This window comes from Eurosta solidaginis, chromosome 5 (assembly GCF_040869045.1).
Source record: "Eurosta solidaginis isolate ZX-2024a chromosome 5, ASM4086904v1, whole genome shotgun sequence".
Classification (NCBI taxonomy): Eukaryota; Metazoa; Arthropoda; class Insecta; order Diptera; family Tephritidae; genus Eurosta; species Eurosta solidaginis.
The window spans coordinates 236,276,709-236,292,649 of record NC_090323.1 but is presented as its reverse complement, the minus strand read 5'-3'; the positions used below and the strand labels follow the sequence as shown (position 1 = coordinate 236,292,649).

General features: G+C 38.5%; 2 protein-coding genes across 12 annotated transcripts in view; one reads left to right on the top strand and one right to left on the bottom strand.

The window, feature by feature from the left end:
* The window catches only part of fry (Protein furry), a 470,099-nt gene that overhangs the window by 129,664 nt on the left and 324,494 nt on the right, over positions 1-15,941 (bottom strand). The gene's annotated exons all lie outside the window — the stretch shown is intronic.
* Positions 1-15,941, top strand: part of CNMaR (CNMamide Receptor) — a 239,781-nt gene that overhangs the window by 60,783 nt on the left and 163,057 nt on the right. For both annotated transcript variants that reach the window (XM_067788955.1, XM_067788954.1), the window contains exon 2: positions 8,008-9,052. In XM_067788955.1, coding sequence (XP_067645056.1) covers positions 8,264-9,052 — 789 coding nt within the window. In that variant the 5' untranslated portion in view covers positions 8,008-8,263. The remainder of the gene's footprint in view (positions 1-8,007; positions 9,053-15,941) is intronic.

The following is a 15,941-nucleotide window of genomic DNA, read 5'->3' as shown; positions in this document are numbered from 1 at the left end:
CTAGAACGCAACAGCTAACACAACACATAATTTGTTCATAAACAAAGAGTGTCTCACGGTACTTAAGGTTTTAACACTTTCGCAATAGTCATTAATAATAATCTATGAAATATATTTATGAATACTTGTAGAACTTACTTTCCCGAAACTTGCCAATAAATAAATTGTTTATAATGCCTTTTGTTAAAATTTCAAAACAAAATTTCCCAAGCATCTCTTTATTCATGGACACATCTCCATGGATTTTGCATCGCCAATATCATTAATTCAGACGGCTTTTCGCATCCTTCGAACAATTTTAAATTAGCAGCTCGCAGTACATGACAATTTAAATTGCTTAACTTTTTAATTCCCATGGAGAAATAAATTGTTTACTTTTTAACCTTGTTGTGTTTTTGTTACATATAAAAGTACAGCAGCGAACACGAAAATAGTAGCGGAAATTCGTCAATTAAATTTGTCTATTTTCGATAAATTAAGAAAAGAAAGTATGAATTTTGTGACGAAACTGTGCAAAACAATCTTTAGAGGTTTTCGAAAAAATAAAATTCGAGAAAAATTTACGAAAATTTTGAACTTTTTATGTAGAATGAGTGACTTTAAATTTGTTTGCAGCTTTTTTCCCAATTAATTTTAGTCTTACAACCTTAGACTAACCAATTTGCTTCTATCATTAAAAAGAGAGCACTGCAGACTCATAACGGATATTCTTACTAGACACTGCCTTCTGGCGTCACATGCCTTGAAAGTAGGCTTGGTCAGTGATAGCAGATGTAGGAAGTGCGGGCTGGAGGATGAAACGATCGAGCACGTTCTGTGCTCTTGGCTTGCGCTTGCCAGGCTAAGACTCCAGCTATTAGGAGTGATACGGCTGTCAGAACTAGAAGCAGCAAGTGGCTTAAGTCCTAGGAAGTTTATAGTATTTACCAAGAGGACGGAGTTATTTTGTAACATAGGTCCTGGTTTTTGATAGGGGTTTTCAGTTTGGTCGTTAAAACAAACTTCTGGTAACACTACGGAATCATTCAGTCTATGTAAGGTCCTCAAGGGCCGACCAGTTCCACCTAACCTAGCCTCAGTCATACAAAGTACATGTTGTAGATCTCTCCAAACTCGAACTGAATTTTGAAAATTTTTCTTTTTCGATGTCTATATATTTTTTTCATACGCATTTTTCATTTTTCAAAGCCATCCGGCTTTATTTTTCATATGGAATAGAATCTGCATCACACTTCGGAACAAAATAGTTTTAGAATGTTATGCCGCCTTCGGTAGCATCATCACCCCACATTCATATAATAACGACTACATACGGCTCAACTGTAACAGCGATCAGCAAGCGAATGAGAATGCACAGATAAAATGCAATTAATCACTTGTAAACATTTTAATCGCGCGACAGTCGCCTACACGCGAGTGCGCAGACTTCTCAGACTGTTTATAAAGACTTATACTTAGGCTAGGTTGAACTGGCCATCCATGAGGACCTCACACAGACTGAATGATTCCGTAGTATTAACAGAAGTTTGTTTTAACGACCAAACTGAAAACCCCTATCAAAAACCAGGACCTATGTTATAAAATAACTCCGTCCTCTTGGTAAATACTAGAAGCTTCCTAGGACTTAAGCCACTTGCTGCTTCTAGATCTGACAGCTTTATCACTCCTAATAGCTGGAGTCGTAGCCTGGCAAATGCAGGGAACGAGCATAGAACGTGCTCGATCGTTTCCTCCTCCTACATATGCTATCAATGACCAAGCCTAATTTAAAGGCATGTGACGCTAGAAGGCAGTGTCCAGTCAGAAAGACTTATCATTAAGTAGATATAATTTGCATTTGATAGATCATCAAAGGCGCGACCTACGATAAGGGAAGTCTATAACGCATATACTTAGCGTGAATAGATGAAATTGCCTTATCTTGCACAGATCCGCCACTTTTGATATGTAGATGACCTCGGTCAGCCACTGATTTTCGGTGTGTCCGGAGATCAGGCGTGAAGGAGCCTAGCTCCTACCTACTACTTCTCCCACACACAGGTGCGTCCACCGCCATCTTACATACGAGCCAGTACATAAATTCACTACTTATCATCGATTTCACGAACCATCGGTTGCTTGAAAATCGAGCCACAACTTCGTTGCCTTGGAACTTTCTGGACAACGATTTCAGCAACTTTAAGTAGTTACGAAGTTAATTCACAGTTTCGTCATCTACAACTAGCGGGTTATCGATTTCACCAGCAACCATTTGCTTGGAAATTGATCAAATAATTCATCATCTGCGCATAGCTGATTCACCACTCCTGTCATCCGATTCGCCATATATTACTGGCAGGACATACATTTCTCCAGCCACCGGTTGCTTGGAAATCGATCAACTGATTCGTCATCTTATCCACCTACATTCTCCTATTCGCCATCTACGCCTCGCCGGACATGGATTCCACCATCCACCGATTGCTTGGAAATCGATTAACCGATTCATCATCTGTCCCTCGCCGTCTTACCAATTCTATTCACCGACAATCCACCAATCACCAATTCGTCATATATGACTCGCCGGGTATCGATTCCAACAGCCACCGATTGCTCCATTTGTCATCGCCGATTCACCTATTCTATCTCTCTGCCACGGTATCTATGTGTACGTCTGAGCTAAATACTACCAAAAGTATGGTATATTCATTTAGAAGGAAAAAGGGTGCCTGCCTTTTCGACTCTAGATTGCTTAAGTGCTACCGGCTTCGACGAAAGCAGCTTTACAAGAACTTTTTACTTTGTTAGGCTAAAACTTATCGGGCTAAAAAAACTGCGTACTCAAAAGTATTTAGAAAACTGAATATGATGTTCGAGGTTATATTGGTTTTTCGATTTTATTCGGAGACATTCTTGAGATTGGTTAGCACAGAGTCAGTTACAAATTTCATAAAAGTTTTTTTCTTGAATTATTGAAAATAAGGAATTCATTTCATGAAATTTTCTAAAAAAATTCTCACTGCTATTTTTGTGCTCGCAGCTACACATAAGTACGTTAAGTAGAAAATCACTGTTTTTGACTATTTCAAATTTAACTACAAACATAAACTCAATTAAATTGCGCTTGATAACTTTTTTTTATTATGGTAATAGGATTAGTTTAGATTATGTACAGAATTGTAAGTGCCTAAGTTATATAAATGGTCATTTAAATAAAAGCATTAAATGGTTCAATCATTTGTGCAACACGAAGATAACAAACCAAAAATAAGTAGCTGTCAAAAAGATTCAAAGTTTTAAAGCAACAGCCAACAAACCGACGAAAGAACGGAACAATTTAAATAAAAAAATAAGAAGTAAAGGTGTCTAAGTTCGGGTGTAACCGAACATTATATACTCAGCGTGAACTTTAATTGCACATTTCATTTCAGATAAATTACTTTTCTACATAACACGGGGCACCGTCCGTTTAAAAAATAATGCCTCCCCATTTCCTCTTACAATAAAACTTGATAAGTGAAATATCATTGATTCAAAACTATTTTTTGCTAAGTTATAGCTTATTATTCAACCCTACGACTAAATTTGTTTTATATCTAAGTTGCCGTGGTCTTTAACCGATCCCGTCTATTTTTACTAGAAATATTGTACACGAAAGGAAAATATGTGTACACAATTTTATAACGATCCGTTAATTTTTCTTCGAGTTATAGCTCCCGAAACATAGAAAATTGCTTAGTCATAAAAGGGGCGGTGCCACACCCATTTTTTTAAATTTTAATTTTTTCCTATTTATTGTTATAAATCCACTTGGGAAATGAAATACCATTGATATAAAGCTCTTTTTTGCAAAGATATAGCTTATTTTATTCGTCCACGATCCTTTTGAAAATATTTTATATAAAAGTGGGGGTGGTCCTTAACCGATTGCGTTAATTTTTCTTCAAAGCATTCCTTATAGTAAAGGCAACCTCTCTGCCGAATTTTGTTACGATAGGTTGAACCATTTTTGATTTACGAAAAATTGATTTTATCAGAAGTGGGCGGTGTCACGCCCATTTTAAAAATTTTATTTACCACATGTCAAATTTCAACATTCTAGGTGCATTATTTACTAAATAATCAGGTTTTTTGTGTTTTCCAAAATGTTATATACATATAAAAAAGTGGGCGTGCTTATCGTCCGATTTCGCTCATTTTCAATACCAATCTATTCTGGGTCCAGATAAGCTCGTGTACCAAATTTTGTGAAGATATCTCAATATTTACTCAAGTTATCGTATTAAAGGACGGACAGACGGACGGACGGACATGGCTCAATCAAATTTTTTTCGACACTGGTGATTTTGATATATGGAAGTCTATATCTATATCGATTCCTTTATATCTGTACAACCAACCGTTATCCAATCAAAGTTAATATACTCTGTGTGCAAGGCACTCTGAGTATAAAAAGTGGGCGTGGTTATCATCCGATTTCGCTCATTTTCAATACCAATCTATTACGGGTCCAGATAACCTCGTGTACCAAATTTGGTGAAGATATCTCAATTTTTACTCAAGTTATCGTGTTAGGGACAGACAGACGGACGGACAGACGGACGGACGGACATGGCTCAATCAAAAGTTTCTTCGACACTGGTGATTTTGATATATGGAAGTCTATATCCATCTCGTTTCCTTTATACCTGTACAACCAATCGTTATCCAATCAAAGTTATAATACCCTGTGTAAAAGTACAGCTGGGTATAAAAATGAATGGAAAGTGAGTGACGACAAAACGAGCGCATTACTTCCAACTTCATGCTGTGGGTGGAGCGGCCTGGGCAGTGAAAAAGTGTGTGCGGAAAAGGTAAACAAAATATGAATTAAGTGCAGTGTAGGAAAAACTAACGAAGTCAGGCCCTTGAGCAATAGCAACAAGTTTGTTAAAAAACCAACGGATGTGTTACAATGAAGTTTATAGTGCTTCATAGGCATAGTTGCCTGACGCTTTTGTGCATCCATTTAGTAAGCCACATGCGAAGGTACGCAGCCTAAAAAACATATCGCGAATGAAATTACCTAAAATATACTTTTAAAATATATGTATATATTTCTTTCTTAAATCAATGAGATATGTGCGTCTAATCTTAATACATAGAATTTTCGTGTCACGTTGTTTGACCGCGATGGACTCCCAAACTACTTAACCGATTTTAATCAAATTTGCACACCGTTTGCAGTTTGATCCAACTTGAAAGATAGGATAGCGTTTCTGTGAAGTTTCTTTTCGGGAAGTGGACCAGGAACCGATCAATTCAAACAAATTCTATTCATAATATGATTTGTCTCAGAGTTGGTATATAGGTAGCCCTTTGCCTAGATAAGTATTTTCGAGACTTTTTCCGGGAAATGGAACAAGAACTGACTGGGACTGGGACTGGGACTGGAAACAAGGGTTGGGGAAGAACTAGAGAAATCCCCAGCGAGTAAGGGGCTTAGAATATACCCGCGGCAGGTATACCTGTCGTAAGAGGCGACTAAAATACCAAACTGATTCAAGGGGTTTTAAAGCGCAACGCTTTCAAGGGATTGTCTATATATAGCTTATCCAACCCAATTTTCAACCTCTCCTACCCGTGGCGAACTCTGCTTCTTTAACAGCCGAGGCTCTGGCGATCCCAAATTCATCACGGATGTAGGTGGTGGGACGACGGTATGGCCTAGAAGGTTTCATGTGATCATACCAAATCGTTCCCGAAATGGTCGGGCTAGTATCTTCATGGTGGTTGTTACCGGAACGTACCGGATCTGCATCCAGCGAAGGACCATCAACATCGATAACACACCCAAGGTTTTCGGGGAGTGTCCTAATCCCTACAACAACAACAACAATAACTAGAGAGAAAAGAAAATAGGGAAGGAGAAAGGGATAGAGTTAGAGTTAGATGAAGATAGAGATATAGGTATAGATGGAGCAAAAAAGAAGTGAAATACGGAGGGAGAAAGAGACGCAGAAAAGAAGAAAGGCAGAGGGGGGAGTGAATAAAAATATAACGAAAAGGGGAGAGAGGGGAAGGGAGAGTAAGATATAAAAACTGCTTAAAAGTTATGCAGATAGATCAAAGCTAGAGCAGAACAATGTCAACAAAATAAAGAAATAAAAATAAATAAAAACTTTGGCTTCTTTTACGTCCAAGCTAAAATAAAAATGTGTAGACAATTATATATGTATAGATAGGTTTTCTCAAGTAGTAGTGAAGGCCATTACAAAAAATAAATATAATATCAATCTGATAACGTTACGTGTGTTTGCATAGCATCATGTTGTTATGTTGGGAAAACCAATTGGCCTCAAAAGAACTGAGTATTACTCGGATTTTATTTCGCGAGCAAATGAACGAAGAGAGTTGTATAGCGCGAGAATCAGCAAATATGAGTTCGTAAAAACGCTGTTGAGTTATTGCAAGCCATTTACAGCTCACACATTTCGCACTTTATATCTTTGAAACTTTCAGGAACTAGAAAAAATTTCATACGTACCACGTTCTGTGTTCATGTCCTGCGCTCGCCACGTCAAGGCTGCAGCTGTTAGACTCGGCAGAGTTGCTAGATCTCGAGGCAGGAATTAAACTTGATCCTAGAAAACTTCTGGTATTTGCCAAGAGGAACCAGTTATTCTCTAACACAAGTTCTGGCACCTGATTCGAGGTTCTACGTTTGGTCGTCAAACAAATTCTGGTAACACTATGGACACATTTAGTCTATGAGAGGTCTTTATTGACCGGCCAGGTCAACCTAACCTAACCTAACCGCTCTTGAAACTCATTTTGCAGCACATTATTTATATTTCATTACAAAAATATACAATTAACGAAATGTATTGAGTTTATTAATTTTTTAATGACAAAAGACCAGCCAGTTCAACCTAACCTAATATTAACATTGTAAAACTATTGGTTCAGAAAAAAGCGTTAGCAAATGACAAAAGCACAGAAATGGTCTCGTACCGTACTTCTAAGAATCAACTACTTAAGTGAAGGTTCTCACTTTTGTATTAAAGTTGTTTTTAACAAAGCCAAACTTAGCGCACGGGATGAGATATTTAGAAACGGAATTTTGGGATTGATTTTTATGTAAGTTCGCATTGAGCTACAACTGTAAAACTTCAGAGATAGGATAAGGCGCCGAGAAAATTTAAGATAAGGAGAAAAAATTCCGTTAGGTGGCGCAAGGATCAAAATTTTTAGATAAGATTTTGGAAATTTGGTGTTTTGAGATCGGTTTTAAAGTAACTTCTCATTGAGCTACAAATATGAAACCTCAGAGACAGGTTAAGACACCGTGAAAAGGAGTGAAAAGGAGAAAAATTCCGTTAGGAGGCGCACGGATTGCAAAAATTTGATAATAATTTGGAAATTTGAAACCGGGTTTTAAGTAACTTCTCGATGAGCTAGAGCCTAAAAATTTAGAGCTTAGTTCAGAGGTCGATGACAGCCGATGACACAATACAAAAAGTTTCGCTAGGGGGCGCACGGGCTGAGATATTTAGAAAAATCAAACGGGACGGAGGGAATTTTGGGATTGATTTTTATGTAAGTTCTCATTGAGCTACAAGCGTAAAACTTAAAATATAGGTTAAGACACCGAGAAAATGTAAGAAAAGGAGAAAATAAAAATAGAATAAAAAAATTTTAAGCACCTTCCTTTATATAAATGGACAAAAATCAGCGAAAATTTTCTCCTTATATAAAGGCAGGACAACTTTAATTTTAAAATTTTGACATAGAAAATGCAAAAAAGGTGGAGCGCAATTGATTGACTAATAATATCTCCTTTCCTACCAACTTTCCAATCCAAGTAATGTGTGCTCCACTTTTATATTTCATAAATATTTTTGCAATTTCTATGTCAAAAATTAAAAATCAAAGTTTAGCAAGAATATGTCTTTATATAAGGTGACATTTTTCGCTGATTTTTGTCCATTTATATAAACGAAGTATTTACAATTTTTTTATTTTATGTTTATTCTTCTTTATATTCAGAATTCACGCATCAATGCAAAATGCAAAAAAAAAGAATTGACAAAGCCCAGACTTTTTAAAAATTGTGCTATCAAATTAACTTTGCAAAAACAAATCATTGCTGAAAATAACACTAACGAAAATGATAAAAAAAATTGAAACCGATAGAAATCTGTCAAATTCACCACAGTGATAAAAACATATTTCGACAATGAAACCAACGAAATTTGTGATAATTAGTAAAATTCGAAACAGTGAAAAATATTAGCAAAGAATAATGGAAACGCCGGTACCACGAATCGAGTGGATGGACGCTGTAACGTTGAACTATTTTGGAGTGACAACTGAACAAAGCTTATACAATGAATATCACCAACGAGTACAACCTACACCAACAGCAACAACATCGTCTCCAACTGTATCAATATTTGACGCTTTTATGCTACCCAACAACACGCACAGCAATGGCACTACTAATCTTACGAATATTATCAACATTGGCACAATACCCACAATCAATAATAGCAGTATTTTTAGCATCACCTTCGATGACAACGATGAAATGTTAGCCGTTTTCGAAAAAGTCGGCATTTTACTGAATTACTATTATGTACCTTTCCTAGTTCTAACCGGCAGTTTGGGTAATATTCTATCCGTTTTTGTTTTCTTCAAAACTAATTTACGCAAATTATCATCGAGCTTTTATTTGGCTGCACTGGCTGTTAGCGATACATGTTTCCTGCTGGGTCTTTTTATGCAGTGGCTTAACTTTGTTGACATTGACATTTACAATCGTGATTTTTTCTGCCAATTCTTTACATTCTTCAGCAATTTGGCATCTTTTTGTTCGGCATGGTTTGTCGTTGCATTCACCGTTGAACGTTTTATCGCTGTCGGTTATCCGCTGAGGCGGCAGACAATGTGTACGGTGAGGCGTGCAAAAATTGTACTTTTCGCATTGACAACTGTGGGTTGTATACATTGTACGCCCTATTGGCTATCATCGGCCTCACTTTATTCACCCAAGTTGGAGACAGTTTTATGTGATATGAATCCAGAATTTAAGGTAAGTTGAGGCAACAAAAAACAATATGAATGTTTAGGTGTATTTGCGTTGGAAATTTTATCACACTACATAAACACGATTTTGATTAACATTTACGGGCCGTACCCGTGCGCATCTTGCGCAACCAATCTAAAAGTCTCTTATTAAATATCAACAGAAATAAGCTGTTCTATCAATCAATTAAATCTTACAGCTTGCGCTGCCATCTGACGTATTAGAGGAACCGCCGGTAGGTAGGTAGGTTGAACTGGCCGGTCCATGAGGACCTCACATAGACTGATTCGAGTCCGTAGTGTTACCAGAAGTTTGTTTTAACGACCAAACTGAAAAACCCTATCAAAAACCAGGACCTATGTTATAAAATAACTCCGTCCTCTTGGCAAATACTAGAAGCTTCCTAGGACTTAAGCCACTTGCTGCTTCTAGATCTGACAGCTGTATCACTCCTAATAGCTGGAGTCTTAGCCTGGCAAATGCAGGGCACGAGCACAGAAAGTGCTCGATCGTTTCCTCCTCCAACCCGCACTTCCTACACCTGCTATCACTGACCAAGCCTAATTTAAAGGCATGTGACGCCAGAAGGTAGTGTCCAGTAAGAATACCCGTTATGAGTCTACAGTCCTCTCTTTTTAATGATAGAAGCAACTGTGTTAGTCTAATCTTCGACACTTTACAGCCCCGCGCTTGAACCCACGCCTTTTCTGCTTGGTGGATCATGTGCACCTCTCGCCTTCGCTTAATCTCGCCCAATCTAATTGGGACGTCTACGGAGCAAGCTTCAAGGGATGCGCCCTTTTTAGCTAATTCGTCCGCTTTTTCATTCCCATCTATTCCCATATGCCCTGGGAGCCAATATAGATGTATGCTTCTCCCTGTCCCGATTCTCTCCAGAGACTGCTTACACTCTAACACGCATTTAGATGCTGTGCTATGAGAGATTATTGCCTTAATTGCTGCTTGACTGTCAATTAAAAGTTAACACGGTTGCAGCTTAAGCTATTCTCTTCCAGGGTTTCTACTGCTTTGGTTACGGCTAATATTTCCGCTTGGAAAACGCTACAGTAATCCGGCAGCCTGTAGGATCTGCTTAATTCCGGATCAGCGCAGTATACCGCAGACCCTACTCCTTCCACTATTTTGGAACCATCGGTGTACACATGTATCGCCTCGTCCGCCATTTGCGCACCCTTGCGCCAACCGTCCACCTCTATTGTGGCCTTGAGATCTCCCTCAAAGTGCAGGTAGGGAATCATGTAGTCTGTTCGTCTTGTGACTGAGGACGCTATACTACTATGGCCATATGGTCGGCGCTCAAGCTGCCCCGAAGCATCGAGCCTGGTTGCGGTCGTTAACGCTTTGTTCTTTGCTACCAGGTCTACAGGTGGAATGTGCAGAATGGCATACAGTGCAGCCGTCGGGGTTGTTTTCAGGGCTCCCGTAATGCAAAGCATCGATAGTCTGCATACCCCCTCTAATTTTTTTAGGTATGTTGTTTTTTGTGTGGCTTTCCACCAAACAAGAACTCCATAGTATAGAATAGGGCTTACAATCGTTGTAAAAACCCAATGAGAAAGAGAGGGCGATAGGCCCCACGTACACCACAGCATTCTTTTACATGCATAGAGTGCCGTTGAGGCCTTCTTGACCCTCTCCTCCACGTTGAGCTTCCATGACAGCTTACTGTCTAGGATGATTCCTAGATATTTTGTGCAAGGTTTCTCCTGTAAGGTCACCGCTCCTAACTTAGGCCTGGTCCAATTTGGGACCTTGTACCTCTTTGTAAACAAGACCATATCCGTCTTCTCCGCATTGACTTTCAGCCCGACATTAGATGCCCAGGTATGAATATCCCGAAGCGCCCGATCCATCAAAGAACTAATCGTTGGAAGGCATTTTCCACTTATGACAATTGCAACGTCATCTGCGTAAGCCGTAAGTTTTACGGGTCCCTCATCGAATTTCCTGAGCAGTTGGTTGATGACCAGTGTCCACAGCAGAGGTGATAGCACCCCTCCCTGCGGCGTGCCCTGTCCACTGATTTCGTGGCCTCGTACAATCCCCATTGTGATGTAATCTTTCTGCAATTTAACATGCAGCCGATCCATCTGATTAAGGCAGGATGTACTTTAATGTAATTAAGACCATCCATAATCGCCCATTTTGCAACATTATTGAAAGCCACGGCAATGTCCAAGAAGACTCGTAGAGCATACTCCTTATATTCCAAGGATTTCTCTATGCTTATTACCACCCTATGCAATGCGGTGTCTACCGACTTGCCTTTGGTGTACGCATGCTGTGTTGTGGAGAGCAGCTTTTCATCCACGTTGGACTTTATGTACACATCTATCAGCCTCTCAAAGGTTTTGAGCAGAAATGATGTTAAACTAATGGGTCTATAGTCTTTGGGATACACGTGACCGATCTTCCCCGCCTTTGGTAGAAAAGCTACACGAGCAGTTCTCCAAGAGTGCGGTACATGATTCAGTCTTATGCACCCATCGAATATTATTTTAAGCCATTCCACGACCGCCCTACTTGAGACTTGTAGCATGGCCGGAATTATACCATCTGGGCCCGGCGATTTAAACTTAGAAAACGTCTTCACTGCCCACTCGATCTTGGTATCGGTCACCAAGCCCGGCACCACTAGCTCCGTGATCGAAGTGTGAGTGATGTCTGCTGGTTCTTCTAAACCGTCTCCCGATGGGAAATGTGTATCGAGAAGCACCTCAAGGGATTCCTCACTATCACGTGACCATTCCCCGTTCTCTTTCTTTATTAGTCCCTGGACTATGTTTCCCTTTGCTAGGACTTTTTTCAACCGTGCTGTTTCACTGGAGCACTCCATGTCCGTACAGAAACTTTTCCATGAGTTTCTCTTCGCCCTGGTAATTTCACGCTTGTAGATCCTCAGTAGATCCCTGTACTCGTCCCGACACGCTTCGCTTTCCGCGGTCTTTGCGAGTTTAAACATTTCTTTTACCTGTCTTCTTAGAAGACTCAGCTCATTGCTCCACCATGGCGCCTTTGCTTTTCCTCTGAATCTTCTTAGAGGGCAAGCTTTGTTATACGCAGTCATAAGCGTCCTTGTTAGGAATTCATTCGACTCCTCCAGTTCCTCTACATTAGCAACCTCTTTGGGTTGTCCCAGTTTCGTTTCTACATGTTTCTGGAACCGCCGGTAATGCAATGCAAATATTCACAATAGTGCCATAGTACAAATAGATTTCTTTGTGTGCTCACAATTGTTTATTTTTAACAAATTATTTTAATAAAATATAATAATGCCCAAAGCTCGCTAATAGCATGAATCCCCATCTTTACAACCAAAAAATTATTTATACATTTGGATCCCAAATAAGAGCGAAAAAGGGAGCTGTACACAAAAACAGCAATTAGAAATAATATATAACATGATTATCGGTTAATGACCGAAACATTGAGACAATTGTTCTGAAATAAGACATTTTTTAAATCAATGCGATATTTAAAGCTAAATTTTGAATCTCGTCTACAGTGTTTAGCAACCATGGCTGTGGATTTCTGTAACGTCGGCAGTAAATTGAGTCAAAAAAAGTTGTAAAATCCCACCCTCAATTTTAAGCTTATATCATAATTTTCGTCTTGAGAAGCTCTATATTTTTTTTGACTATTCTTTTGAGCTCTTATGCCATTTATATATAGTTTTATCCATTAAACCAGTTGTAGCCCGTTAAAGCTAAAAATTGACCTTCTGGAGGCAAGCAAATTGTCGGCTATGCGATGACATAGTCGTAGTAGCAGTGGCCTAGAAAATGGGTCTGCTTTAAGCATTACGTAGTGATGTCGTAGGAAGAATAAAGGAGTGACTGACGAACATGGGGGTGGAGATGTCTAGCAATAAGACAGAAGTGGTTTTGGTGAGTCTAAGGCGAACTGTGCGTATGAGTAAGTCCTAACCAAAGGAGCTTATCAAATAAATTTAAAGCATTGCTTGCAATATTTGGGAGTAAACATTGACTTAAAACTAGCTTTTAAGGAGTACTTCGGGGCGGTGGGAGTGCAGCCCTAACGCGAATAATGCCCCACCTCAGCGGGCCCGGCGAATCTACCCGTAAGCAATTATCTAAGGTAACCAGCGCCAGTAAGGCACGGATCTAAAATGAACCACCAAAAAGATATACTAGCAGCCTACCGTATTACTGCTATACGAATAGCATGTGCTTTTCCGACGGAGTCCTACGACGCGATCCTTGTTTTATCTCGGAACATCACAGTAGATCTACTGTCAAGTCGAATAGTCGATCTGTATGGCATTGGAATCGGCCGAACATCTGAAGATGCTAAGAAAAGCGCAAGAACACAAACAATAGTTAAGTGGCAAGAACGGCGGGAAGAATAGAGAAAAGTACGCTGGACCTTCTTGTTAGTTCGAAATATATTAGAATTATACGAGTGGAAGTACGGCGAACTAAACTACCACCTCACGCGAAATTGAGTGCACACGGCGGTTTCAAGAAATATCTACATAAACGGGGGTCAGAGGAGGATCCTTTCTGTCCACACTGTTTCAACGAATTGGAAAACGCAGAACACGTAATGTTTCATTGTCCTCGTTTTCGCGGCGAAAGATTTTCTGTACACAAAGTTTTTGGAGAAGGGCGTTTCATACATTGTTAGACTGCTGTGAGTAAAAGGGCGTTTCTAGTGATGATTGATTGCCGAAAAGGGGAGCAGAGAAATGCGCATGCAAAGAAGTGGCGATTAAATCTCTTGTGTGGATGGTCCTTTGCCGGCTATAGATCCGTTACGTTCCGGTAACAAAGCACCATAAAGGTTCTAATAAAAATTAATATGACCTCATTAAACCTTCAAGGCCAATCCAGAAACAATCTAAATATTATCCAGATTTTCAATGAAATCCGAGGAAACAGCGGTAAATAATGGAGTCCTGAAATCTTAGCTAAACGGCTTGCAGATCGACATACGTATTTAGAGAATTCTTGAGACATTAGAATGCATTGTGGTCGGCTTTTACGAAACTTCACGATGAGCTAGATATTTGAAACTTGAAACATAGTTCAGAGATAGAGGAAAATAATGCATTCAGAATAACCATTACAATTGCTAGGTAATCCTTAATCTATTAATTTAAACTTTCAATTGAAAGATGATCATAGTTACTACGTTCCTGGGATGAAAGCAACTTAAAGACTGTGACGAACAAATCTCAATAAATACATTGCGTAGGGTCGATCTATTGTCTATGATATTGATAATGTGCTAACTTATTAAGGGGGGATAATTGGTAGTCGTTCCGGGTGTGTAGACGCACTGGAGGGTTTGTCAGTGAAACTCTCACTACACGTACGGTACGATCACTTCAAAAAAGGGTCTTTGAAACAGATTTATAGCTTTAGTATGGCAGATGTTTGCAATTATCTTTATTCTATTCTAACTAAAACAATTTGTCAACTACGAAGAAATTGATTGCAATCACATAAGTTATTGTTGAAGCTTTTCGAATAAATTTTCTCCTGTTATGTTTACTAAAATAATTATATTAGATCTTCGATTAAATGGTTGAAATGGCTCATTCATAACTTGGCTAACTCGACCCCGTCTACAAATTTTCGATGAGGCAATTGAATTAAGTAACTGTTAAAATGCTAATCAATGAAAATAAATTTAAATTGATTAGTTCAGATTATATGCAATAACATAAAATGAAAGTGAAAGCCTCAATGTAAATATAAATTGGTTTTTCTTCTTTGTTTTGTGGTTGCATTAATGGATGCATTAAGCTGGGTCGATTTATTAACCTATATCGCGCCATCGCTAATTTTCGAGCCTGCAAAATTTGAGTTTTTTGAGTTTTTTTCTTTGATTTTAAAGGTTTTTTTCATGACCTACTTAAAAAATTTTTATTTGATTTTAAATTGTTCATGTATACCCTGTCCGACTCAAAATTGTTCGCTAAAAACTTTGGCAATAACAGTTTTTTGAAAAAAATAAAAATATGTTTTGGGTTTTGAGGAGTGTTTTGGTGAAAAATTTATTTTCTCGCCATTTTTTTTAAGGGTTTCTTCAGAAACTTGCAAAAGTGTTGCCGATGAAAACGAATTTGTCTCATAGTTCCTGTCCCACTTAAAATTATGCGATGAAAATGTTGGCATTAACAGTTTAAAAAAAAATTTTTTTTTTTTGTTTTTGGGACTTGTTTTGGTCGAAATCGATTTTTTTCATTTTCAAGGCTCCAAACCATTTTTGGACAAGCTGAGTTCATTTAGCCATGTCCGTCTGTCCATCCGTCTGTCCATCTGTCCGTTTTTTCACCAAAACACTTCTCAAAACCCAAAAAATATTCTTTTTTTTTTTTCAAAAAACTGCGGACAATTTTAAGTCGGACAGGGTATACATGAAAATTTTAAAATCAAATGAAAATTTTTTAAGTAGGTCATGAAAAAAACCTTAAAAATCAAAGAAAAAAAGTCAAAAAACTCAAATTTTGCAGGCTCGAAAATTATTTGTTTGGGTATGCTTAGTGGAACTTTTTTTCCTGAGCCCAAAACCTATCGAAAAATCGATGGCGCGATATGGGTTAACTTTCGTCCATGCAAATCAACCCAGCTTAGTATGCATGCTTCAGTTTTCTTTTCAATTTAAATTGTACTCTCGCAGACAAAAGAGATTTTGGTGAGATGATGACGTAAGCACTTGCAGTCAAATTATCCTTTTGTTGCACACACACATGTGCAGGTACGTATGTTTGTACAGCCGCAAACGCGAAAATAGTAGTGATAACCCTTAGCAAGTTTTATGAAGTCTTCTTCTCTTTTGTTTATTTTCGTTTTGTAACATAACCAATTTAAATACAAAAAACATGCAAGTTATCATCTGACATTTC